Raw genomic sequence first — 24,879 nt, 5'->3', positions numbered from 1 at the left:
CTACACCAAAAGTAGCCAGCTGTGAAACTAATTATTTATCTGTGGTAATTGTCAGTGTAAAAAAAAAAAGGACTTTTTAAAATATTTGCGATTTGGGATAATATTCTTTACACAATTGATGGACCTCTTTCAAAGTTATCTGAATCATATCAATGTTGAATTTGTATAAACTATATATCTTACGATTGTCCTTATTTATATTTAGTTCATACATTTAGACCAGGCATGTCCAAAGTCCGTCCCGGGGGCCAATCACGGCCCGCAGTAAGATTTCCTACGGCCCGCAACTTCAGTCTTACAATGTATTATTTATGGCCCGCTGGCACTAACAGAATAAATAAATCACTAAAATGTAATTCCTCCTTTCTTGTAGATCTTGTAAAAGACAAGAGCAAAATTTACTTGTTTTAAACTTGAATGATAACAACTTTGCACTACATTTATCAAACTCATGGAAATTTAAGGTATTCCATACAGTTCAGTGTTCAATGTTATCTGACTCTCCAGATATGAATTAAAGGCAGAATTGTGTTTTTAGAGTTGTTCACGTCTGCCTGAGTGGCTTATATTTGGTTACACTGCCATTTGAAAAATAAAGAGAATTGTGACAATGAAAATTGCTTTATAATAGTGTACATTTGCATGTAACTTTTCTGTTAAAAAACATCAGAAGGATCTACTGGCCCCCGGGCATCTTCACGTTATCAAATCTGGCCCTCTTTGCAAAAAGTTTGGACACCCCTGATTTAGAACAGTGCACGTGAGCTTTGCTCAACTAAATTGAACGCCCAGGGGGCGTGTCTATTGTCTAAGTAGGCGGTGCCTCATGTGTGACACAATGACGTGACCCGGAAGTCAGCGGCGGAGTCGCTGTGAGTTGCTTAACTTGTCTGTCCTGAGTCTGTTGTGTGTGCAAGGAAATAGCTGACCATGCCGGTGAAAAGTGTTCCAATCCAGCACACGTCCGTTCATTTCCGTTTGCTGCAGCAGTATCTGTTTCTCTTGAAGAGATATCCCATCATCACTAAATCCGTAACCAGGTCAGATGTTTTGCATGTCGCAACTGGAGGCTTTTTACGCTGCAGCCAGTTGTCGCTTCTCTTCCGTTTTTTCTTACTTTCATATTATTTGACATCAGCATTGTTTTATTGTGCGAATACAAGTTAGTCAAATTACCACGTTCCAAAAATTTTTGTGGGTAAAGTAAAGTAAACTTCGGTCTGACATTGTGTCAACACTCAACACCCAATCCAGCATGTGCCAGGAAGAACCTCCCCCGATGATGATGATGATGATGATGATGATGATGGCGATGGCGGTGGTGGTGTTTGTGTCTGTTTTACAGCGGCATTCTCACAGCTTTAGGAAACCTTCTGTCTCAGAATTTGGAAGCCAGAAAAAAAGCTGGGGCTATTGATGGGACTGGAGTTGCACGCTATGCTGTCTATGGGTAAGACTCTAGACCAAAATGAGGATGGATCTTTTATTTTTACATTTAAAACAAAGAAAATCAAACCGAGTGATTCTGTGGTCCAGTAAGGGTTATACAATGCCAGTAATTCCTATATGTAAATTCCAAATTTTTGAGAATTCTTTTCACTATAAACACCTCTTAATGGTTTTATTTCAGACTTATTCTGCTTGTGTTGTCGTGTCATCTGAAGAGACTGTTTTGTCTGCTACAGGCTGTTTATTACAGGACCAGTGAGCCATTGTTTTTACCAGCTGATGGAGGCCTTGATTCCCACCACAGACCCTCACTGTATAATCAAACGTCTGCTTCTGGATCGGCTGATCTTTGCCCCCGGCTTCCTGCTCATTTTTTACTTTGTCATGAACATTTTGGAGGTGAGGACCTCTCAGAACGGTGCGTCACAAATGTGTCAATATGCAAATGTGAGTAATATCGTCATCCATTTCAGTTTAAAGGGTGGGAAGAGTTTGAAAAGAAGCTAAAGGGAAGCTTTTGGACTGCTTTGAAGATGAATTGGAAAGTTTGGACGCCCTTCCAGTTCGTCAATATTAACTTTGTGCCTGTTCAGGTGGGTGCTGGTACTTTCTAGAATCCTGCAACGGCTGTTCGCCACCGCTGCCGCTCATGTTTCCATCCTGTTTTCCAGTTCAGGGTGCTGTTTGCCAACATTGTTGCCTTGTTTTGGTACGCCTACCTCGCCTCCGTGAGGAAATGAAGCTTTTGCAGCCTCATGACAGGAAGGGGACTCTGAGAGGGGACCTGTTTAATGCCCGCTGTTGCCCGCTAATCTGGGATTACTAATCCTAGAAATCAGACACTAAACCTACTGCCTTTCATTTTTAAAATAAATAAATCAAATACTGCCATTGTGTTAATGTCAAGTTTGAGACGATGTTTACCATATATGAATCCGTAAAGTGCCTTTTTGTTAATGCTGCTTTTTTAAAAAAAATTATTGCTGATGATGTAACATTTGATGACGTTGAGCAACATAGAAGGTACAGATTTTCAACAAATGACTTAAATAAAGCGTTTAATCAGCACTTAAAGCATTATACTTGTTATTTATTTAAATGCATGAAAGGAAACCTAACTCAGTGTTCTAATCTGCATGTGGAACTCCACTTTATTTGTTTATTCTAACTTTCAGTTTCCATTCTCCTGCCAGGTCGTCTTAACTTTGGGCACTCGTGAAAAAAGCAAGTTGCGAAATAATTAATGATTATTTCATATAAATTAAGCCAAAAATTATTATTTTTTAAAGGAAAAATATAAAGAAAACCTCAAAAACATGTTTGAAGATATGTCTGGGCAACACACTCAAGGGACAGAAACAGGATGATGTCATCTGCCTGAATATCCCCATAACTGTGGACAAAGGTTTACAAATATGTCTTTTATATATTTTTTTATGTCTTTTACTTTACTAAGCTTGGTTATGAACCATATGAAACAGCTCATCTTCGTCTCAACCCTTAAAGGTTTGTGGTCAGAGAACTACACCTTAAGATGGTTTGTACAAATTATTTTTATTTAACAGCAAAGATCTGTCATACAATAAAATAAATTAATAATAATAATTGTAATGGGTGTTAGAGGACAACAAAGCCGAGCTTCAGATTCCCCCAGAGATCTTCAGCCACCTCTGAGATGCAGCATCAGCACAATGGTGCTGAGGGCTTTGACGTTGTAGTCAGAGAGTCTCCCGCCGTCCATCATCTCACGACTCTCATGCAGGAGCCTCTGCTGGCTGGCCTGCACCCCCTCTCTGGCCTGCACCTGCTGCTTAAAGGCCGTCACGGTCTCATCGGGCTTGATCTTGTACGTGTTCACATTCCCGTCCTGTTTTTTCAGGAACACCTGGATGGTTGTAGGCTCTGTGAGCAACAGAGAGATCACGGAGCCGGACTGCAGACCGCAGGAGCCGAGGGACAGGGAGTCATCGCTGAGGGTTTTCTTCTGGTCCCCAATGAGCAGGACCAGCCGCTGCCTGGCTGGATCAACTCCCAGTACAGTGTGGATCTTGGCTTTCAGAGAGCCCACTGTGTCCTGTGGGTTCACCCTCAGACTGCAGGATGTCCCATCCATCATAATCACAGTTATATCCATGATAAAAGTCTCCTGAAAACACATTTAAGTCTTTAACTGTGCCAGAAGTATGGGCTTCCAATTATGTTCTAGTAATGGTCTCTTACCTTGTGATCACTTCAGGAACTGTTGAAGAAGCTGTGAGTAAGAATAATCTGTGTTTGTGTCCCAGCCCCAATTTATATGCAGGCACTAACTCCGCCCCATTTTCAACATTAAGTTTCGCTTTCCGTTCTCCGGAAAGGACCATTCCTTTTGTAAACTTCACAACAAAATCGTGACGTATCTAGAACCTTTTGGATCAGTTTACAGAGAAATGCTTTTATTGATCTGAGAGACAAATTCACTTGTAGATAAACTATATAAAAGAAATTGTCAGTACCCGATTTTCATTTTAACTGATATGTTTGACTTTTTGTGAGCGTTTGTGTTCCTTCATAGGAAGCATTTTAAGTTATTAAACAAGAGTTGAGGCTATTTGAGGAGGATGAAGGAGACACTGTCCTCTGTTTTCATGTTCTCTGCCTCTCGTGGATAGGTCTGACAATGTGCTGGACATAAAGACACAAAGTGCAGATAAAAACACAAGAGTCAGCTGTGAGTGAGTGCACGTGTGCATGTTTGTGTCCCAGGTTTGATCTGAGCACAGATTTGTATACAGGCAGGCAACTCCACGCATGTATAACATTCACTTACATAACTTTGGGTTTCCATTCTCCAAAAAGACACTTCTGTTTTATTATCAATGATTGAATCATAATCTTGTGACGAATCAAAACCAAAAGCAGTTTTCAATTAGATGACAAGGCTGGTTTGTCAAAATAAAAAGGACAAATAGAAATGCTTTAGAACTCTGAGTCTCTCAGCATGGCTGCCCTCTTCTCCCTCGATGGTAGAGGAATATTCCCTGTGGAAGTAATAAAAATTAAACATCTGAGGCAAACGATCTCTCGAAACACTGTCTGATAATCATATGCATATATTGTCTAACCCGGTGGTGCCACATAATATTCTTCGCAGGTGTTTTTGGAGAGCTGGAGCAGTTCTTCAGCACAGTCTCCCTCCGTCTCTTCATCGTCCCTCAGGTATAAAGTCCTGGCAAAACAGATTACACCTTTCACAGAGGCGTGAGCCAGGTCACAGCCATCACAGACGTCTCCCTTCACTACCTGTCCTCCAGAACGGAATCCATCGGCTCAACTCCTGACGTATCCACAACATGGAGCTGATCTGCAAACCGGATAGCTTTCTCCAAACATTCCAGGCCCTGTTTGGTACGGAAATCCACCAAAGCCAGTCGCTCCAATTTGTCCACCAGATCGGCAGAGATTTGGGTACACTGGGAAATCAAAGGTGTAAGGCACATTTCAACCAACAGCAACAATTATTCTATAATTACAGGTTCAAAAGTTCAAAACTCGTTCTTATTTCAATACTACTAAGAGGCACAGTGAGAATGACGAGTTTAAGTGGACGATTGCAGTGACATATAAGATGTATTGATGAAAATATACACATATATAACCACAATTATGTAGACAACATGACATACTGGTGGAAGGCGATCCTCTGAAACTGGTTCCCATGTTGGAAACTGTGGCACCTGTGTAGGAACGCAAATGTTACGACAGACCGCTTTTTAGAATCCGAATAAACCAACAGAAATGGAGGGATGGATTCACCTTGGAATTGTAAGCTCGACAGCTCAACGTACACGTTGTCTCCCGTACGCGCACCCGAAAGCGACGGGTTCTGGTTCTCGGGGAACCGTCACCGGTCGTGACCGAGGTCCCAGCGTTTGTTAGCCAGGTGGAGTAAAACCGGGACAGGCCGCGGTTTGTGGGTTTAGCAGCGAGACGAAACACGGACATTTTCTGCACATATGTCGCCATATAGGTCGTCCCACCTTTACATAATATTAAGTATTCTGCCCCATCTCATCCGGAGGTCTGTTATGGAGCTCTCGGCTAGCTTAGCAGAGCATTAGCCATGCTAACTCGGCCTCCAGTCAGGAAATGACATGAGCGCCCTCTGTCGGATTACAGTGCAGCGTGCAGTGGACGTTTGTCATTATTGTTATGAGCAACAAATGTTTGCAGATGACCTAATCTAAATAAATAGCGCAGAAACCTAAAACACGGTAATTAAATTTACACATACATATCGGTATTTGTGGTATGTAGGTGTCGTCACACCGTGAGCGCCCGGATAGCTCAGTCGGTAGAGCATCAGACTTTTAATCTGAGGGTCCAGGGTTCAAGTCCCTGTTCGGGCGCAATCTACTTTTCATTTATTCGACGCTAAAATAAAAATCGACTCCATATAATCCTCTGTAAATTTACAAAATTTACAACATTTGACCACTGTCGGTACACAGAAAGTTACATTATGTAACATGAACGTCTTGTAGTTTGCAGGAAAAAACAACATTGGGCACGGAAGGTGCCATCCCAACGGACATGTTCGCCCATCTCATCATTGTCTAACAAGTGTGGACTCGGGCAGACATAATCTCTGTTTCCACTGGACTACCACTAAAATGCTGACGCCCGAACAGGGACTTGAACCCTGGACCCTCAGATTAAAAGTCTGATGCTCTACCGACTGCGCCAAAGCTGGGGAACAGTAGTCTGTATAAGATGGGGAAGAAGGGGGAAAAGGGAAAAAAGGGGGAAGAAGAGAAGGAAAGACAGAAGTTCGAATCCCACCCGGACCCAAAAATGATAGAATTATTTTTGTAAAACTTTTAATTTATAACAAAGAGAATATATATGTACAATTGTGAACAAAATGGCATTCACATTTAAGCATTTATAAAGCTGAAATTGTCAAAGAAACAAATCAAACCCCAATGAAACCTTGATACAACTATGAAATAAGATGTAAAACTTGCAGTGGAACTCAAAGGGCAGAACAGCCCACAGGGATAAGCATATTAAAAGTAACAATATTGCATTACTGTCTCATCTGCTTCAGCTACTGTTCTTTGGTGAGAGCCTCAGTCTTTGGACAGTATATTTTTCCTTTGTACTGAAGAGGGTGGCTGATGGTCCACTGGAGGCAACTGCAGGATCAATTTGCCGTAACCTAGGTTTTGCCTGTCTAGCTGTATTTGCTGGCATGTTGTAGGTGTGCAGCTGGTAACTGGGGGGGCTGGCGTTGGTACTGTGGCAGAGAGATGGGTTTTGTTTTTGCACAGGGCAATGGGTCAGCTGGCAGTTGCACACCTTGCAAAAGAACAGACGCCTCCTGACCCTTCAGCCGTTGGTTATTCCACTGCATGAGGGTGGTCTGGTTCACTACAACACGTTGAAGGGTCGTCTGCTGCATTAGTGTCCCATTGCACAGAACCAGCTGCCGGATCTTTTTGTAATCCTGTAAAATTAGAGACCATCGAGATACGCTGTGTTGTCCTCTTTTTTGGGGCTCGTGTGAATGTTGCACAGCCTCGCGAAGATGGTCTCTATCAGGCGACAGCAGTTTGGCCACTGAGCTGTTGAACCACTTGAGCCAAGAACACACCGTTTTGTACTTTCCACCCCAGGAGTGAACACAGCCTTCTTTTTAGGAGACCTGAAGCGTCCAGTTAGCAACCGGTCCTGATGTCTTGCAGCATACACAATCCTGTCTTTGTCAAATTTGTCAAGACTCTGCCACAAACCCAGAATGGTGCTAACTTGTTGATTGTTCAGGGTCAATCCCGTCTGCTCTCGTAGCTCCACCAAGTATTCAGCCAGTTCATCTACACGGTCCATTCCAGGAATGCTGCGGTTGTCTCCAGCCTGGAAAATAAAAACTGATATTTAGGTTCTGTGGCATCACAATTTCCTTGTCACTACTTAAATTCTTGCAGACAGACAGATGTCAGGGACCCGACGAGAACCCAAATGCAACACCGGAGTTCGACGGAACACAGCTTTATTATCAGGAATAGACAGCAGACAGGATTCACCGGGGAGCCGGCAGGATAGAATAGTTGGGGAAGGTGGAAGGTGATCTATAGATCGACTGAGAATTTATTTATTTATCACTTACATCCTGTTGTGAAGAGGACATGGAAGAAGGAAGCTGGGGCTGAAGCAAAACTGTAGATGACTGAAGAGGAGGCCCAGCTGGAGGTGGAGGAGGCACGGCTGGAGGTTTTTTTGGTAGACATTTTCTGTCATGTTATAACATAACATAACTCAGCTGCAGAGGGCACTTTTCTATCTGTAACAACAAAAAAACTTACTCTTGTTTCACATAACATAATAGCTGACTAATAAATGTGTAAACACCCTGCTGAATGTAACAGTTAACCGTGTTAAGTCCTTCAGAGGTATTTTTATCCTGCTAATAGTTATAAATCTAGATAGATTATATCCTTTCTGTCTATACCTGAGGGAAAAATGTAGTCTGCTATCTGAAATGATTAATGTAAGTCGTTTTAGGTTGGTCGTTTCACCTGAGTGTAAAGGTCATGCCATTTCTTGTGTCTGTCGTAACATAACATAATGTTATAACAAGTAATCAGAAACGACGCAGTCCAGCGCACAACTGCCCAAGAAAACAAGCAATTTCATCGGCAGAAAAAAAAATACAACCAGCTAAAGCTATGGCAGCAACTGCACAAACTTTACTGCAAAACTCCCGATGATCAAGTTACATTAGCGTTACAAATGCCTGACATGACTTGGACATATTGCATTAAGCATTTACGGTGATATTTTATGTGAAATGAAAAAAAAAAACTTAACGAATAACAGACCGCAATTTGCGCACGTACCTTGTCAACATCCACGGAGATGTCCGGAATAAACAGCGGGCAGACTTTTAAATAATAAATCAACTCTAGGATCGATTGACTTTTCCAAAGTTTGAGACCGCAGTTTAATTTAAGGCGGGACGTCGAAAGATTGAATCGCGTATATGATTGGCTGTTGAAAGATTGAATCGCGCAGATGATTGGCTGTTGAAAGATTGAAAAGCGCAGATGATTGGCTGTTGAAAGATTGAATGGCGCATATGACTGGCTGTTGAAAGATTGGATCGGCGACGCGACTGGCTGTCGAAAGATTGGATCGGCGACGCGACTGGCTGTCGAAAGATTGAATGGCGCATATAACTGGCTGGGCTTATACAGCTTTTCGCTCGCCGGGTAGAGCTATCCGGGCCCTTAAGCGAAAAAAAAAAGCACAGTAGACATTGGTGTGACGCACACATTTTTATTTTCACTATAAAAAACATATACCATTTAATATATACTATATATTTATAATCTCTATAATATAGACATTTGATTAGATTTTACGCACAGTAGAATAGCTGCAAAGTAAAAATAGGAACTATACAAACACAGCAGCATCTGCAGGAATCAAATCAACCAGGAATCAATACAGACTGTGGCAAATAAAGCTACCCAAAGGGGAAATAAGGCTCACTGACAGTTATCATTGACAAACAAATTCTTATATTCAGAAAAAGATCTAACCTGACAATACCAGCAGTCAATGGAGAAAATCAATACCAATCCTGATTTTGGATGTATCAACAATGCTTATGGTTTAAAACGCAGCACATGTCCTTCTGGCAAAACAGTTAAGCATTCTCTCTTTTGCAGTACATTTTTGAAAGTTCCTCTCAGCGTTATCTGTAAAGAAATCTCTTCACACTACAGAATATCAATAACCTGTGAAGCTTTGGCGTGACTGTCACTTTCATCTGGTTTGATCCATAATCACACTTCAACACAGAGATTACAGATAACAGAAGGAAAATCGAGGTGGGGAAACAACAATGACAAAATATACAGCAGATTACAGAAAATCAGGCATCCATAAGTCACGTAAACACATAGGCTGAAGGCAATTCACACTTGGGAAATAAAGGGAGGACATTTTCCACCCAACAAGGCAGCTCAAGATACTGAAAACACTGTTGGACGCTAAACCACTGACATGCTGCCAAAAGCCAAATGGGACTTGAGGTGGATGTGCTAAAAAATCAGACTAACATAAATCCAGTGTATTTCAGACCACAAGTCAGTGTTGCTAATTACCCCCCCCCCCCCCACACACACACACACACCCTGTGTAAACTATTTTCACTCTCTTGGTAATTAAATAATAATCATAAATATTATCACTGATTTTCCATCATAACTAAAGTCTCCTCCTTGAATTTGGATCCAGAATTTAATTTAAAATGAGCATCTGATTTTACCCTTATCTCAAAACAGGTGCTCTTGGTTCATAGCTGACGCTAAAATGGTTTCTAATTTAAAAAAATATATATTTAGAGGGCTTCACACTGCTGACAACACTTGTTTTCACTGAAACACACTGACAAGTATGAGGCCTAATGTTCTCCTGCGACAAGCAACAACATGGTGGATAGTTGATGAGGCTCGTACATTGCAGCATTGCAGAGGATTGGTGTGTGTGTGTGTGTGTGTGTGTGTGTGGTGTGTGTGTGTGTGTGTGTGTGTGTGTGTGTGAGTTGAGTCGCTACAGGTGCTACTTCACGTGGAAGAAAGAGGACATGAAGCACAATCACTTGTTCTCTATTAGCATCTGCACTTTGCGCACCAGATCTCTGGCCTGGCTCAGAATCTGCTTGATGTTGTGGTGCTCGGCCATTTCTGAGAGACACAAAGATAGTTTAGTTAAATATGGGCGCCCCGCTTCTATGATGCTGATCACATTTCAGATCAACTCCTCTTCACAGGATCCACAATACACACATTTTTGTGGCTTTACAACTAATCTAGCAATGAAGTTATCATGGGCTGTAAGCTGAAATACAAAAATCGGCCCACTGTTTTTCTTACCGTTGAAGAACTTAATGATGTCAGTGAAGTCCATGTTGTTCTCCAGGATGATGTCCCTGTAGATCTCCACCAGCGACAGGGCGATAAAGAGGACGAAGTGACTGGATGAGACGCACTTGGCGGCCCAGATGGTTTCCCAGGCTGCGAACACATCGTCATACACCAGCTCTGGAACACACACACCAGGAACCCTCCTCAGTTGCATTGAAGGGGGAGGCAGAAGAGCAGGTGTTTGATGGACAGTTGCTCTTTGAACATCCTGTCTATGCAGGGAAGCGGTCGTCAATTACCGCAGGAGAAATTCCCTGGAATTACTTTCCTCAGAAATCCACTTGGAACTTTAATCACTATCTAGGGATAAAAAAAAGCTGCGTTTGCTCCCGATGCTTAACGCAGACTCTCCCCTCACCTCGTTTGAAGTCTAGGAGGAACCAGCGGTAGCAGAAGTAAAAGTGGGTGTAATCTCCATTCTGGTGCATCAGTTCAAACAGTTCAGAATCCAGGATCTACACAAAGAAAAGGCCGTGAAGGGGGTGACCGTTAACAAGGAGGATGTGGGTCGGTGGATGGATTTACAGCTATTTGACTGCATCACCTGGATGAGAGAGCGCATGTTGGCAAAATGAGTGTCCATGGCTCCTCCGTGTGGAAAGTTTTGATTCATTCTCTTCATGAGCTCGGAGAAACAGCTGAAGGCGATGGCCTCTGAAGAGAGGAGAGAGGGAGGGAACTGGAGTGAGTGGGCAGAGTTCATCAATACTGCAAAAATATAGCGATTCCCCGGAAGCAGGGGAACCGGCAGATGACTCACCATCATCCAGGATGACTAGAAGTGGAGCCAGAAGATCACACATGCCCTGCACGTACCCGATGTCAAGGTGCCTCCAGATATAACTGAAAATGCCCAACCAGGAGATAAGTACCCAGGTTCTGTAAATATACTGCCAAACTCTGTGTTTAGTGGTCCCCCATTGTTTCCTCGATCTACCACTCGAGGTTCTTACTTCAGAAGAGCAAAAATGTTTTATAGAACTTCCCTGACGTGATTAGGCCTCTCCAGAGCGCAGAGACAAGCGTGGTCCTCCAGCTGTGTTTGTTTCCTTTGATTATTGGTTGACTTGTCTTTGATTCGTCTATTCTGAGGGTGGTTTTCAGCCCAAAAGATCTTTTTGTCTCGACTGAAGTGGAGATTAGCTGGGATGGGTCGCATTTGGTATTTCTAGAGGCAATTGTGTTTCATAGTTTTATAGCAATCACCACATATGTGGGTGCACATGGGGCTTTTGTTGATGTAGATGTAGGATGACTCACTCTGTTTGGGGGACGAACTCAAAATAAGGAAGAATTAAAGGCATTTGAGCGCGCTATTGCATTTTAGGTAGTAATTCGTAGTAAAGGAGGTGGACACTCAACAAATTAAAATCAGCTCTTATAATCAACTAAAATGTACCTGCACATGATGTTACGCAGTTTTTCCAGATTGGCAGGAGTGAAGTACCAGTAGTTTCTGTCACAGCGCTGGACGTCCTTCTCGATGCGGTGCAGATTTAAAGTGTACAGGTCTAAAAGCTCTTGCTGAGAGAGTGGAGGGAGAACAATAAGATGAAGAGGACAGATGATTCCTGTAAATACTAATTAAACTGTACGTACAGTCAAAGGGCTCCCAGCCATCTGAGATGGTGTCTCAGCTTTGTCGTCATTCTTTGTGATTTCAGGTCCGGAGTCAAAGTTTGGGTAAAGGTTTTCCATCTCCGGCTCATCGGACAGGAGCGACTCGGTGCCCTCTGGGCTGGCTTTTCCCTGCTGCTCTTCCGAGAGAGGCGATTCCTCACAGCGTCCCTTCCTGCTCCAAGGCACCATGGAAACTTTGGCTTTGGGGATCTCCTCCATCTCTATGGCTGAGGGGGACTCGTCGGATTCGGTCATCGTCGGCGCCACGTCTCTCTGAGCGGTGAAATTAGTTTCGCTTGAACATGCAGTTCCGGGATGAGCTGAGAAAATAAGGCTCTTCTCAACTTCAGGAGCCTCAGGAGCTGAGGTCATGCTGTCTTCCCTTTCTGCCAGTAGAACCTCTGGCGGGAGATTTGTCTTCAAGTCATTTATTTCTTTTGTTTCGGCGGCTTCAAACTCAACACTTCCTTGTGTTTTTGATCCTTCCTCCATTTTCTTTTCCAAAGACAGGGGAGTGGTCATCTCTTTTTCTACAGCCTTGGCCTCCTCCTCTTCATTCGGGTCCCTCACGATACATTCTGGACTCTCCTCTGGGAGAACTTGAGTCTTTGCTCCAGCGGGTTTGATTGGACTTTGTGTTCCTAGGGAGACAGACCCAGATCTCGGGGTCGTGTCAGGCACAGCATTGTCCTCTGTGCTGAGGGAGCCGTCCGACAGCACAGAGGTGACTGAGAAGTTTCGGGAGGAGGGATGTCCTGAATCGGGGGAAGTTGTCCCGTTCTGCACAGCTCCATTTGCTATCTTGGAACCCTGTTTGGCCTCTTCATTTTTGGGCTCCATCTCAATCTGCTCCACCTCCTCTACGGACTCAAAGACCTGAAAGAACAAGTCAGAGGGAAGCACACTGCTCCAATGGACCATGTCAAGAACTAGGAAGAGGGGAGGCAGGGTGGAGGAAGAATAGCACACGGCGTACACAAAATATCAGGATGATTTAAAATGCAACACATGTGTTGTCCAGTCCAGAAGCCTGTGGAACATGGTGAGCTTTTCTTACCTGTGTGCTGCTGTTGCTGGAGTCACTCTGCAGACAAGCCAGACTCTGTCTGTCTGAGCTCTGCGAGGAATGGGACTAGGTGATAAAGACATGCAGGTCAAGATATTATTATGCAAAGGTACATTGATTTTTCTGCTATAATGCTCAAGTGCTGTCTTTTTATGAGACTAATCCCCCAGCGATTCAATGTTTCCCCTTTAACCAAAGAAGAAATATGAAAATAATAGCACACAGCTCCGCAAAGCACAATTCTTTTGTCTGACACGACTGCAATATGTATTGTTCCACTGGGATTATGACACGAGCCTGAACTACAGTCACGCTGCAGGGCACATGAAGCACAGAAGGGAATGAGAGCCATCCAGAAAAGAACATTGGCGTGATTATTTGAAATGGCTGATGCATAAGATGCCAATGCCTGAAACTGGAGACGTGGGGCTTCACCTCATTGCTGATGGAGTCATTGAGGATCATCTTCTGACTAGAACTGTCCATGCTTGCACCAGAGGAGCACTTTGCCAATGCTGCGACGTGCTGCTCTTTCTCCCTCTGACGAACAATCTCCTCGCAGCTGAGCCACTCGCTCATGGTCTGCTGGTAGCTCGCTCGGACCTGCTCGTCCACCTGGAGGTGAGGGGTCGAAAGTGAGATCTTCCAGCTGGAGAGGCTGGGAACAAATGCCTGAGAATGATATACCCCGTTTCTCTCATCCACGGACATTCCAAACTGATAATGACCCAGCAGGAAAGGCCACACCTCCTTACGCAGCGAGGCCTCCACGCCGCCAAAGTAGACCAGGCGAAGCAGCTCCTCCTCCTCATATGTCTGAGGACACAACATACAGATCTCTACAACCAGTACCAACATGTTGAGTTACAACACACCAGTGTGCTCACAGGTAAAAACTTTTACTCAATTTTAAAAGAAAGATGCCATTTTTGATGGCTACCCTGATAACAGTACCTAGGTTATGAAAACGTACTTTTTAATAACATCAGGATAATAAATGATCTGCAGATAAAGTGCAGAGGTGGACTTTGGCTTCTGCAGCTCCATTAGTCAGGGTTTTTGCACTGTGGTGAGAGAAATGGCTCGAGCAACATGGGTATTAGGGGACTGATAATGAGGAGACAGCTGTGGTGTCAGGTGGGCAGAACTAAGGTGTGCGTAGATGGTGTCGCGGTGCTGTGTGACACCAGCGATGCTTACTGAGCAGTCCCGGAGAAACGTCTGCCACACGTCTGCGGTGAGCCCTTTGTAGGCGTCACAGGGCACGTCGGGGGCCATTATGGTGTGATTGACAAGAGCAGAAAGATGCGTCCGCACCGTAGAGAGGTGACGGCAGTATGCCAGCCCTGCGCGACAGTACAGACAGTCAGCGGCTGCAGACAGTAATTCCTGACATTTAAGGAACAGTTAACATGCGTGTGGTCTTACCTCTCATGGTTACACCCTTTGGGCGTGGGTCCATCAGAGAAGCTGCCCTGAGAACAAGAGGAGCACGTGGACTTCCTGAGACTGGGATGCCACATTGCAGATCCCTGATCCATCAGATCCAGGGGAGTCACTGCAAAACGCCGACGCACAAGACAGAATCAGCGACACTGTATCTGCAGCACACTGATCACGCCTGTGTTTTGCACCGGTGATTTAAAATCAGCTGGAATGATTACATCACCACCCCTCTCAAATAGTGATTAATTGGGATCTTCCAACAAAAAAAGTCATGTTTTTGATTCTAGAGTAGAAAAAATGTAAAGCTGGTGAATAACTCAACAATGAAGAGCAGAGGCACAGTTTGAAAGCATGAAGCCACCGTGATTGATTGGATTACTGTCAAGAGAAGAAAGAAACAAACAGGAGCTGTTTCCAATCGAGCAGCTGTCCAGGCGCTGAAAGGTTACCGCTCCGAAAAGCAGTAAAAACACAAGGTAGCGGGGGGAGGGCTTTAATACATCAATAAACACTGCCGGAGGCGTAGGGCGGGTCAAGAGGATATTAGGAGGCGGCGAATTAAAGCCAAACAAGCTGACAGAGCAGCCGGGAATGTGGCGACGTTACAACTGCTTCCTGTGATTGAGGAGGATCCATCAAGACAGCTGCAGGAACGCCGAGGTACAACCAGCATTCCTGTTCTAGAGGGTGGGCCACTCGGTTGATGGGAAAGGGAAAAAGTCAGACTGGGAGGGTGCGTTACACGCGCTGCAATGAATAATGAGTTGTGTTGATAAAGGTCTGTAGCTGCTGCTCATGCTTTGGTTTGATTGTCTAGATGGAATTCTCACCGAACTCTGACTGGCTGTTTGGAAAAAGGATGCGGAAGACGTAGTCTGTGGCCTCGTCCTCTTCCTTATCTGAGACCGAGTCTGTGGATCCTGATCCCTGAGGAATCCTCTTCCGCAGTTTGGGAAAGACCTTTCCCTGCAAGCAGAATATAAGGACTACTGACACTGGCGTTCCAGAAACGAATAAAACCCAAATGAGCCAAACAAGCTCATTTAGAGAGCAAGAACATGCCTGTGTGGGTTCAAGATCTTATGATCTTTATTCTCTAAAACACATAGTTCTCATGCTTGGAAGAACATTCAACAATCTATTCCTTATTTTCCAACCATCTTTTCAAAAATCCAATAGTCCCCTCTATTGATTTATTGAGCTGACCGAGGTTACTCAGGATCGATCTGAGACCTCTCTGAAAGCTCTTGTACTGACCTTTCCCCTCTGCGACCAGAGAGGAGGGTCCAGCTGGCCGTGTGGAAGGAGGCCGTTCTCCAAACATGACAGGAACTGGAGCAAGTGGCCTCCTTTAGGGAAGCGAAATGGAGGTCTTTGGATACCATCCTTACTGACCAGTACTGCAGTCCCCCCGCTGTCAACTGCAGGGATATGTGGGACAGAATGTCCTTATTTCAGTCCTTAATGAGGGCACTTTCATGTATTTCACGCACCAGCCAATAATGCTATCTAATGAAAGACCAACCCTGTTGATGGCAGTGCAAATAAACGATCTCTTCCAGAGGGATTGTCATGGCGTAGTCCCAGTAAACACTGAAGAACAAACACCAAATCATGAAGAATGCATTACTGTGAGTTCAAACATCCGGAAAACTCCTGTAAAAGACAATGAAAATGTCAGAATTATACACACAGATGAGTGGCTGAGGAGTTGCCTCTTGCAATAATCCATTCATTGGTTGAGAGAAACTATAAAGTAACACTAGACACGGCGGGGTTGGTCGGCTGAAACACGTCTGGCACTGTCTCGGTCAAAACAGCCACCTGCCGGCTGCCCGAGCGCTGAAATTAAGCTTGACTCATAATCACAGGCGCTGTCAACGCACTGCAACAGACGACACTCAAACAGGCTGGAATGTCTTTGTTCTAAACTGCAAAAAGAATCGACGGCTGACGACTGAAGCTGCTGCAGAAAAATGCCCACTGATCTGCACCTGCGCTCATAATCGATGTCTCCAACGGAGCCGTTCATGAGCTGATTGGGCGTCCACTTCAGGGTCATGACGTCGGCATTCTGGTGCAGGGACAGATACCCCGGAACGGCCTCCATATCGTCCCTCTGCAACAGACGCGTTGGCGGAAGCTGGTTAGATGGAGCTTTCACTGCCACGTCTACACGCACGAGTGTTTGAGAGCGGTCGGACAGTTACCGGCTGCACCAGCACGTTGTTTTTGCCAAACAGCAGCGTCACCCTGCTGTTCTGATGCAGGGACTCCACGTATTCGCGCGCCGACAGGGAGGGGGAGGGACGCTCGTCCATGCTGCTGCTGGAGTTGCGCTTCTGGATCTGTGCGACGCAGATGTGAAATCAGATGACAAACCCTGAACGGAGGCTGATAATGAGCAGGGTCATCAGTGAGAGCCGCGCAGCGACAGCGTGGCAAAGCCGCAGAGTTCCCACAACATAATGATGCTGGTTCTGCTTCACACACGTTTCTCATGTGCTCGTCATTGTGCTGGTTTGTGGCTTACGCAGAGAGCGGGCCTCTTTGTGGGAGAATCCTGTCTGCAGTGGACGCCGTGGATGCGATGCCTTTGCACCAGCTCGTCAGCGGACGGGTCAGTCCACAAATGGTCGGCGGTCTTCATCTTTGTGTACTCCAGTGCACAGGGTCCCACTAGCGAAATGAAAGGCAACAGTTATATAAAGGCCCCCCCCCCCACTCAAGATGCACCGCTGGTAATGCCGGAGTGCATTTTTGTCAAGGTTCAGTATTCTTCCAAACTTCTGAGAGAAGCAGAAAAGAATCCAAGATTCGCAGATTCGCTGCAGGATTTAAGCCGTGAGGCAGCTTTTATGCTTCTGAATGCAACGTCTCTGGTGAAATGAGGACGTCCAATACAGGACAAAGCACTTTAGAATAAATTAGCTAAGGATTGACCTGATATGTGCCTAATGGCTTATCAAATAGATCATAATTACCTAACAAAGATGCGAGGATTGGTCCATCCACAGGGTCCATTAAGAGGGCCTCTTTCTCGTAGTACTTACTGGAGGACAAATGAACAACTATTTTTTTTAAGGAAACTCTTTAAAAATACACTTGTTAGCTGTTCGAGGGTTACCTGCAGTTTTCCACCAGATAGAGCACAATCTTATCCAGCACCTTCTCAAATAAAGCGGCGCGGATCCACATGTTCTTAACCCCCTGTGGGACAAGGGTGGGCAATCGGGGCATCTTCCGCAGGCTGTCTTGACTCTGCAGGCTTTGGCTCCGTCTGCAGGTGGAGAAAATCACACTTCTGATCTGCACCAAACGCTGCCAGCTTATCGGTGAACTGTGTTTAAGAGTCGTGATCCGTGGATGGAAACTGAACTGATTTATTACGAAGACAGAGCATCAGTGGGTGCTGATGGGTGCTGTTGAGGTCTGCCGTGTGTTGTGAGATCTGCGATATTTGTGCTTCTCACTTTGTCTCCAGGATCTGCTCAAGCTCTTGGGCCTTCTTGCACAGCTCCTCAGCGGGTGGAAAACTCTTCCCCACCTTCATGAAGAGTGCTGCTACCTTGTTGCTACGCAGAAAGCCGGCCGCCCGCCGCCTCAGCCCGTGCAGAACACAGGCCTCCACTGCAGCTGTGTTAAAAAAAAGGGTTTGAGTCAAGCAAAACATACTTAAGTTATAACCAAATAAACAAGTAACAAGTGAAGCATGTAAAAACAGTGTTGAGCACAAAAAAATGTCTCAGACAGTCCAATGTGTTGTTTAATTAGACTAAATAAAAAAAAAACGTGAGCTAAAGCTTCAGGGACTGTTCCATTATCAGCTGGAATGATGGGGGCTAGCTGGGTAGCATGCTCACCTTCGTAAATGAGGCAGAATATTTCCTGGAAAGATGCAGATCTCCGATACATTAGTGAGGCTGTCTGTCTAACAGGATCTTAGAAGCAAATTATTGAGACGGCTTTCTGATTTAATTTAGTTTATAGCTGCCAGGGACGAAACAGATCTGATCAGCAGGGCTTTGTGAAAACTGGAGGAAAAACCTCGTTTCTGAAAGTATCAGTGCAAGTGCTGCTAAATAACACCCTAGTTCTTCCATCTTCATTACTCACTACTTGATTTTCTGTGTACAAACAACAATCCGCCTACATGGGCACAAAAGTCGGTGCCGTGATGACACACACTGTTACACAAAGAGGCAGAAAATCCGAGTCCTCCTCCCTGTTTTTGTCATCGCTACGTGGCAGTGCCAGGAGCTGTGCGGACATCTGAGCTCTCTTTTAGACTAATCCTGTGGCTCTGCTCACATGGGGTCAGGAGGAAGGCTGGAGTTACCACGGCAACCTCTGTCAATGGCGCAAACATGCATGGCTCATCAGCATCCCCATCTTCGTCATCTTCATTCATTAAAACAGCCCCCTCTTCCCGTTGGCTTCATCTTTAAAATGAACACAGTCCGAGCTCGTCATCTTTCCCCCATTTTGGACCTCATCACTTCATTTGCCCACCCAGCTCGGTTCATCCTCTTCGTTTGTCCATCATTCCGGACGACGAGTCTCGGCTAAGAGTAAAAAAATAACCTTCACGCTCATGGCATCAATCTAGGCTGCGACAGGGAACATTTACCACCTTCTCCCACGTTGTCTGTCGTCCCTAACTAACGACACTCAAACCTTTACCCCCACCGATTTGCCTTTAGTAAACAACAGGTAAGTGTGCTATGAGGGGGAAAAGGGAAGCTAGTTAGCTCCCTGCTAAAGACAGCTAACGCGGTAAATTACCTTTAATCATCCCGTGTGTGAGGGACACGAGTGCAATAAGAGCCTCCTGGGCAGCCGACCAGTACCGAGCAGCCCGCGTCACCATGATGGCGACGATCAATCAGAGGGATCTCAAAAACATTCTCAATCATGGCTGCTGCTTAGTTTACTTTCATGCTATATTATATAAGGGCTGTAGTTATCTGAGTGCACCCTGTTTTTTAATGAAGGGGATTAAATAAAAGATGGATAGTGTGTTGAACATTTACCGATTGTAGAAGTGGAAGTTAAATATGATTGACTTCATTAAGGTTTAACAAAAAAGGTCGAGACTTGGGTCACTAACGCTGCAAATCACGATTTCAGGTGGGTCGCACGTCGCCACCGCGTGCACGTCTGTCTGTCCGTCTGTCGGTGCAGCTCAGAGAGGCAGCCGTGGTTAATTATCCCCCTTTTAACTCTTCTCCCATCCTCTCCCATCCTCACCCATCCTCCACCCAGTCTGACCGGGGCTGCTGTCTAACATCCTGGTGACAGGATGAAGCAGGAGGATCCAGCATGATGGCACAACTAAGACGGATCTCACAGCGACCCTGGATTTGACGTAAAAACAAACCGTAATGAAGCAAAACGTCGGCATCGATATCCCTCCCTCATCGACTGGCGAGCGCTTGCACCCATCCCACATGTCGGAGTGTGCACGCTCCTCCTCCAGTGAGGAGAAACACCAGATTTCTCACAAGCTGAGAGTCACTTTGTTCACACCAAAGTCTCCAAATAGAACTTGTTAGTGCAGCTCCAGACCGACGCTGGGTGGGCGATGGGTGTTTCTCACAGTAATCACACACGCCACCCTTTCATAGCCGTTTGGATGGAGGAACAATAACAGAAAATGTATATTATTTCTATTTCACACTAAAAAGATGTAATATTGACGATGCACTGAGTGGGGTGTTTTCTCTTTGTGAAGCTAACGGCCTCTGGTTGTGCGCACAGATCATCCCTAACAACCTTAATTAGTAAAGAGAACAAACTCATTGTGCTCCCACTGATGGAGACGCTGCGGATGCTGCATAACCAACAAAACGGTGATGTCGCCAATAAAGAGTGGAACAGTAGAGCGTTTATATTCGCGTTTTAGCAATTCGCTAAAACCAGCAGCAGAGGCTGAGATAAGGGGCTTAATTATACAAGATCTTCTGAGGGATTCTGATAGATGAGAAGGGGAAAAAAACCTTCCTCCCTTTTATCTTGCTCTTCTCTTTTGTTTCTTAAATAGTCCATTTGCATGACGATCCCTGGAAATGAACTGACTCTGCTCTGGTGTGAAAGCGTAGTATATAATAGTTTTTGGTAAATTACTGTGATTGTGCGTGTTTCTACTGTCATTGGGACGTTATTATTGTTGTTGTTGTTGCTGTAAATCATTAGCTGACAGGGTGATACCAGCATTTCTCCCTTAGCCGAAGGAAAACAGTGTGACCGAGGCGAAGGCTGGTGTTTGAGTACTCACCACAAAAGGACACGATGTGACTGCTGTCTTCGTGAACAAATTTCCTGGTGACAGCTTCCTCCATAATCTGCTTCACCTGTCGAGCAACACGGCAGATGCTGGGTGACTCACGCGTTTAGCACCCATTCACAGAGAGACGGACAATCTATAAAACAAGTGCAGGAAACCCGCGGTGGAGGCCCCGGGGCTCCATTTAAATAGCCCTTTTTAAAGTTAGGAAGAAAAGAAACCCCCCAAAAAAAAGATTGAGCGGAGCGAGTGCATGTGAGAACGGAGGATGCGTCACCAGCTCTCATCACTAGTTGTTGGGAGGCGATGCAGGTTTGGGTCGCCTGAAACACTGATCACATTACATCCAAGACGGATAATCGGGTTTCTCGCCGAACCCCCGAGCTCAGACGCTCAGGTGGTCAAAATGAGCGTCCTCTTAGCTCCTTTTTCTGCTAACTTTACTGATACATCCATCCCTCATAAACGAATCTCTTTGGTGACTATGGAGACGACCCCCACTGCTGCGCAGTCAACATGGGAAATATAACATACAGATAGATGTAATTTCCTGCTGTAATGAGGCAGGCTACAATTAAGCTGTGACAAACACACACACACACACACACACACACACACACACACACACAGGCATGTGTTAGCAGGTAATTTGCTAACTTGAGGATTCAGACTCCTCCTTGTTTTTTCCTTGTCACATCTGGGCAACAGATCAAGCCTCCGAGGCATTTAACGTGGTGCAGACAGCCGGCAGGTTTCCATGGAGATGCCATGGGGATGACTCCTCGCTTAAGAGGCCACCATCAACATTCATTCATCTCTAAACACGGCTGCATTTCCCGGCTACAGTAACTAATGAAGCTTGGCGCTGTCATCGCATGGCCCAGCAGACCCCTCCTGTCCGTCAACGAGGCACGCGTGGGCCACGTAGCTCACGTCCTGAACCCATAAAATGTATTTTACCACAAATTTAGAGGAGTGGATTTATCCTGCTCTGATGGAGGGGGGAAAAAACCACCCCGTATAACCACTTTAGCTTGGAGCCGGAGACAAATGATCTACAGAGTGTTTCAACAAACTCAATCAGCAGCAAGAGCAGAGAGAGAGAGAGAGGGAGAGAGAGAGAGAGACACACATACAGAGGGAGAGAGAGAGGGAGAGAGAGAGGCCCGTCCATGAACAGGCAGCCATCCATTATTCATCAACTCCAATGGCTGCTGAGACCATGTTAACCTCAGCACAGTTATGAGAGAATGATAAGCAAACAGGTGGATCCACAAGTAAAAACCCTGTATTACACCACAAAACCAGGGCAGCTCCACCAGCTGAGGGGAGCTGCAGGTGGATTCTCCACTGAGCAGCTCAGTGCTGCTTTAATATCAGGTGGGACCTTCCTATTTCCATATCACAGCCATCATTATTGTGCACAAGCTACGGTGCAGCCGTGCGTTTCAACAACCACTGGCCTGCATTTGTGCACTTCAGAGGGAGAAGGAGAGTCGGATCAAGAGACAGTCGGTCTATCAAAGTGACGGAAAAACAGAGAAGTCCTTCAAAGCGGCGTCGGGATGTAATTCTGCTGCTGCAGACATGATTCTTTTGATAACAGCTCATATCCAGGTAAAATTCAGCATGTGTGTGTGTAGGAAGGAGAGATATGATCAACCAAATTAAGAATTCATATATAAATGAGCAGTGAGACTCTGTGATGCTGCGTTCGTGCGCAGCTCCGACGGAATCCCGATATGTTCCAAACACTCGGGAGGAAGGTTCCTTCGTGGAGGAGCTCTGGTTCCTACTGATAAGAAGGAAAACGGCACATAGAGAACTGTGAGCTGCAATCAGAGTTTGCTCAGAGGAAAGCAGTTGGTCTTCTAACGGGTGGGTTGCTGGTTCAGATCCCGGGACAGATCCCAATCGCTCCCCGGATGCAGAGCGGCCCACTGGTTTGTGTGTTCACCACTGGTGTATAAAGGATGGGTTACATGCAGAGGTCACATTCACTATCACTAATTGGCGTGTGTATGTGTGTGTGTGTGTGTGTGTGTGTGTGTGTGTGTGTTCTTCAGTTCACAGGAGCAGTAAAATAAACATACCTGTGTGTTCACTGTTTCTACCAGATGCCTATAAAAGGATCATTTTTAAAGCTCACCCTCGTAGATGGCCACACTCGCACAATGGTGAGTGATTGGGTTTTAAATCCGGCCTCTCCTGCACTGGTTTGTTAAACCCCCAGTCACCATGCTGACTTGGCTCAGTGGTTCCCAGTGAGACCAGATGGCTGATGGTCACTCTGATTTGCAAAAACCTTCTAGCGCCAAGAGTTTGATTGAAAGGGGCAGAATAATTCGATTTTTAGAATTCAACTTTAAGCCCACACTTTTCCCAGGGAGGAAAGGCTTTGAAAGACACCTCCCTGAAGGGGCTCACTGATTGTCAGTTCACCTTTGGGCTGCGTTAATAACGCCAAATAATGAAGATAAGACCGGAGAGCAGCTGAACAAATAATCAGAGCAGCGTCCATATTTTTCCATAGAACTCTCTGTACACAAGGACGCAGCAAACAATCCGGGAGGAAGCACTCCATCTACACTCATATTTATAGGGCTATTTTTGATGAGCAACGGATTCTTTTCAGCCTTGTACGTGGAGGAAAGTTCCCTCCTGGACCAAAGTGTTGTCCAGCTGTTGACACCCACCTCTTTTTTGACGGTGCGCAGCAGCTTCTGACGGGTGTCCGCCTCTGAAACACAACACAAACCATCTCTTCATTGCACGCTTGGAAAAGAACAACCTGGGAAACGGTGAAGCTCTCATCCTGTTTGGGATGTTTTGTTCGATTTATGATCATTATTTTGTGCGTGTGCGTCTGTATCCCCCTTCCCCTGGCTCACCTGCCATGATTGTTGCCATGGGTCCTGTCACCAGTCCGCTCTCGGCTCCCTCCTCTCAGCTCAGCTCTGCTTCCACACCGACCAGAGCATCGAGACTCCACCTTCCTCCATCTCTTAAAGACACACGGCTGCTCAAAGCGCCGCCACAACAGGTTAATTCACCCAAATTTTGGTGACCCAAACTAAGACGCAGACGCAGCCGTGAAGCCGTGAAAATTCAGTGTAAGGCTTTTTGTAAATCCTCCTAAAAAGTAACAATCTGTCACGATTGCAACAAATGGTTAAAGCAGATCTGCACCAGGTCTGAACCCAATGCAGTATAATAATGGCGTAAAATAAATCAAGAAATAAAAGTGGAGTTAAATGAATGATATTTTTCTTCACAGCGACAAAAAAGCCGTCCAGCTACAAACGTTGCATCTTACCGCCATCTTGTGGTGACAGCGAGAAAGGACAAGCGGGGAAACCCTCAAGATTCACCCAAACGAATAAACTCGGATTTCTAGGTGAGAAGTTGACGCATTTACGCTCCCGGTGCATCAAATAAAGGGGAAAAGCAGCCCAGCAATTCCAGCATTTGGATGTACATTTAAACACAGCAGCAGAGCAAATGAAGAAATGCTCACCTCGATCCAGATTTTTGGAACGCTATTATATCAGCTGTGGATCATATTTCCTGTGCCCAATATTTAGGAAAAAAAACTCCTGAGACCCCGGAGCTTCAGTGGAGTGTTGAGTTGTCTGGGGCCCTTCGGGACGGAGCTGTCAGGCAGATCGTGCGGTGTAAGGACGGAGGAATAATATAAGATGACAGTGAGATGGAAGAGAGGTCCTCGCCGAAATTTAACGAATATAAATCCCTTTCCCCTTTGATTCAATGCCCTGAACTGATCTCTGATCACACGTTTCTGCAGTTGCATCATTGTGACAGCTGGTGCCATCATTTTTCTCTCTTGTCTTATTTAGTTCAGTATTCTCAGGCTGGCACGGCTCAGAATGGCGGTGGCACCATTAGACCTGAGGTCACGGCGTATCGTGTTAAATGTGGACTTCTGTCTGAACAAGCAGCCGCCTTTTCTCCCAGCTGGCACCACCCCTCAGCGGAGGAACTATGTATCCTCACAAATTCAAAGGCTTGTCATCATTTTG

The 24,879-nt window shown here is 45.4% G+C and overlaps 4 protein-coding genes, 2 long non-coding RNA genes and 1 other non-coding gene across 7 annotated transcripts; 4 read left to right on the top strand and 3 right to left on the bottom strand.

Moving 5' to 3' along the window:
• The first annotated feature begins 830 nt into the window (after positions 1 to 830).
• On the top strand, positions 831 to 2,337 carry pxmp2 (peroxisomal membrane protein 2). The gene is made up of 5 exons (XM_057032673.1): positions 831 to 1,040; positions 1,346 to 1,450; positions 1,686 to 1,848; positions 1,923 to 2,042; positions 2,121 to 2,337. Exons 1-5 carry the CDS (start codon positions 931 to 933, stop codon positions 2,187 to 2,189), a joined length of 567 nt encoding a protein of 188 aa, XP_056888653.1. The 5' UTR covers positions 831 to 930; the 3' UTR covers positions 2,190 to 2,337.
• A 647-nt stretch (positions 2,338 to 2,984) lies between these two features.
• isg15 (ISG15 ubiquitin like modifier) lies at positions 2,985 to 4,005 on the bottom strand. The gene is made up of 2 exons (XM_057032679.1): positions 3,670 to 4,005; positions 2,985 to 3,595 (listed from the first exon to the last, which is right to left on the bottom strand). Exon 2 carries the CDS (start codon positions 3,581 to 3,583, stop codon positions 3,110 to 3,112), a length of 474 nt encoding a protein of 157 aa, XP_056888659.1. The 5' UTR covers positions 3,584 to 3,595; positions 3,670 to 4,005; the 3' UTR covers positions 2,985 to 3,109.
• Positions 4,006 to 4,160: 155 nt separating this feature from the next.
• gatc (glutamyl-tRNA amidotransferase subunit C) lies at positions 4,161 to 5,579 on the bottom strand. The gene is made up of 5 exons (XM_057032670.1): positions 5,245 to 5,579; positions 5,115 to 5,165; positions 4,732 to 4,901; positions 4,554 to 4,657; positions 4,161 to 4,469 (listed from the first exon to the last, which is right to left on the bottom strand). The coding sequence occupies exons 1-5, from the start codon at positions 5,452 to 5,454 to the stop codon at positions 4,408 to 4,410; spliced, it is 597 nt and encodes a 198-aa protein (XP_056888650.1). The 5' UTR covers positions 5,455 to 5,579; the 3' UTR covers positions 4,161 to 4,407.
• Positions 5,580 to 5,764: 185 nt separating this feature from the next.
• On the top strand, positions 5,765 to 5,837 carry trnak-uuu (transfer RNA lysine (anticodon UUU)). Its single transcript has one exon. It is a non-coding gene; the product is annotated as a tRNA-Lys (tRNA).
• A 2,913-nt stretch (positions 5,838 to 8,750) lies between these two features.
• sgsm1a (small G protein signaling modulator 1a) lies at positions 8,751 to 24,659 on the bottom strand. Its single transcript, XM_057032682.1, is given in 24 exon segments — positions 8,751 to 10,181; positions 10,371 to 10,538; positions 10,780 to 10,876; positions 10,966 to 11,075; positions 11,182 to 11,264; positions 11,821 to 11,945; positions 12,021 to 12,917; positions 13,099 to 13,173; positions 13,543 to 13,722; positions 13,795 to 13,923; positions 14,308 to 14,453; positions 14,489 to 14,665; positions 15,384 to 15,519; positions 15,811 to 15,974; positions 16,079 to 16,146; positions 16,548 to 16,672; positions 16,764 to 16,901; positions 17,087 to 17,232; positions 17,538 to 17,605; positions 17,681 to 17,833; positions 18,027 to 18,189; positions 20,831 to 20,906; positions 23,536 to 23,579; positions 23,731 to 24,659. Coding segments are annotated over 24 exon segments (3,576 nt in total). The 5' UTR covers positions 23,750 to 24,659; the 3' UTR covers positions 8,751 to 10,092.
• On the top strand, positions 9,816 to 12,158 carry LOC130525658 (uncharacterized). Its single transcript, XR_008950539.1, has 2 exons — positions 9,816 to 10,004; positions 10,040 to 12,158. It is a non-coding gene; the product is annotated as an uncharacterized LOC130525658 (long non-coding RNA).
• Positions 13,722 to 15,590, top strand: LOC130525662 (uncharacterized). Its single transcript, XR_008950543.1, has 2 exons — positions 13,722 to 13,996; positions 15,371 to 15,590. It is a non-coding gene; the product is annotated as an uncharacterized LOC130525662 (long non-coding RNA).
• Positions 24,660 to 24,879: the final 220 nt, after the last annotated feature.

The sequence above is a fragment of the Takifugu flavidus genome, chromosome 5 (assembly GCF_003711565.1).
Source record: "Takifugu flavidus isolate HTHZ2018 chromosome 5, ASM371156v2, whole genome shotgun sequence".
Taxonomy (NCBI): Eukaryota; Metazoa; Chordata; class Actinopteri; order Tetraodontiformes; family Tetraodontidae; genus Takifugu; species Takifugu flavidus.
The sequence above is the reverse complement of the archived record's forward strand: the minus strand, read 5'-3'. Positions and strand labels throughout refer to the sequence as shown.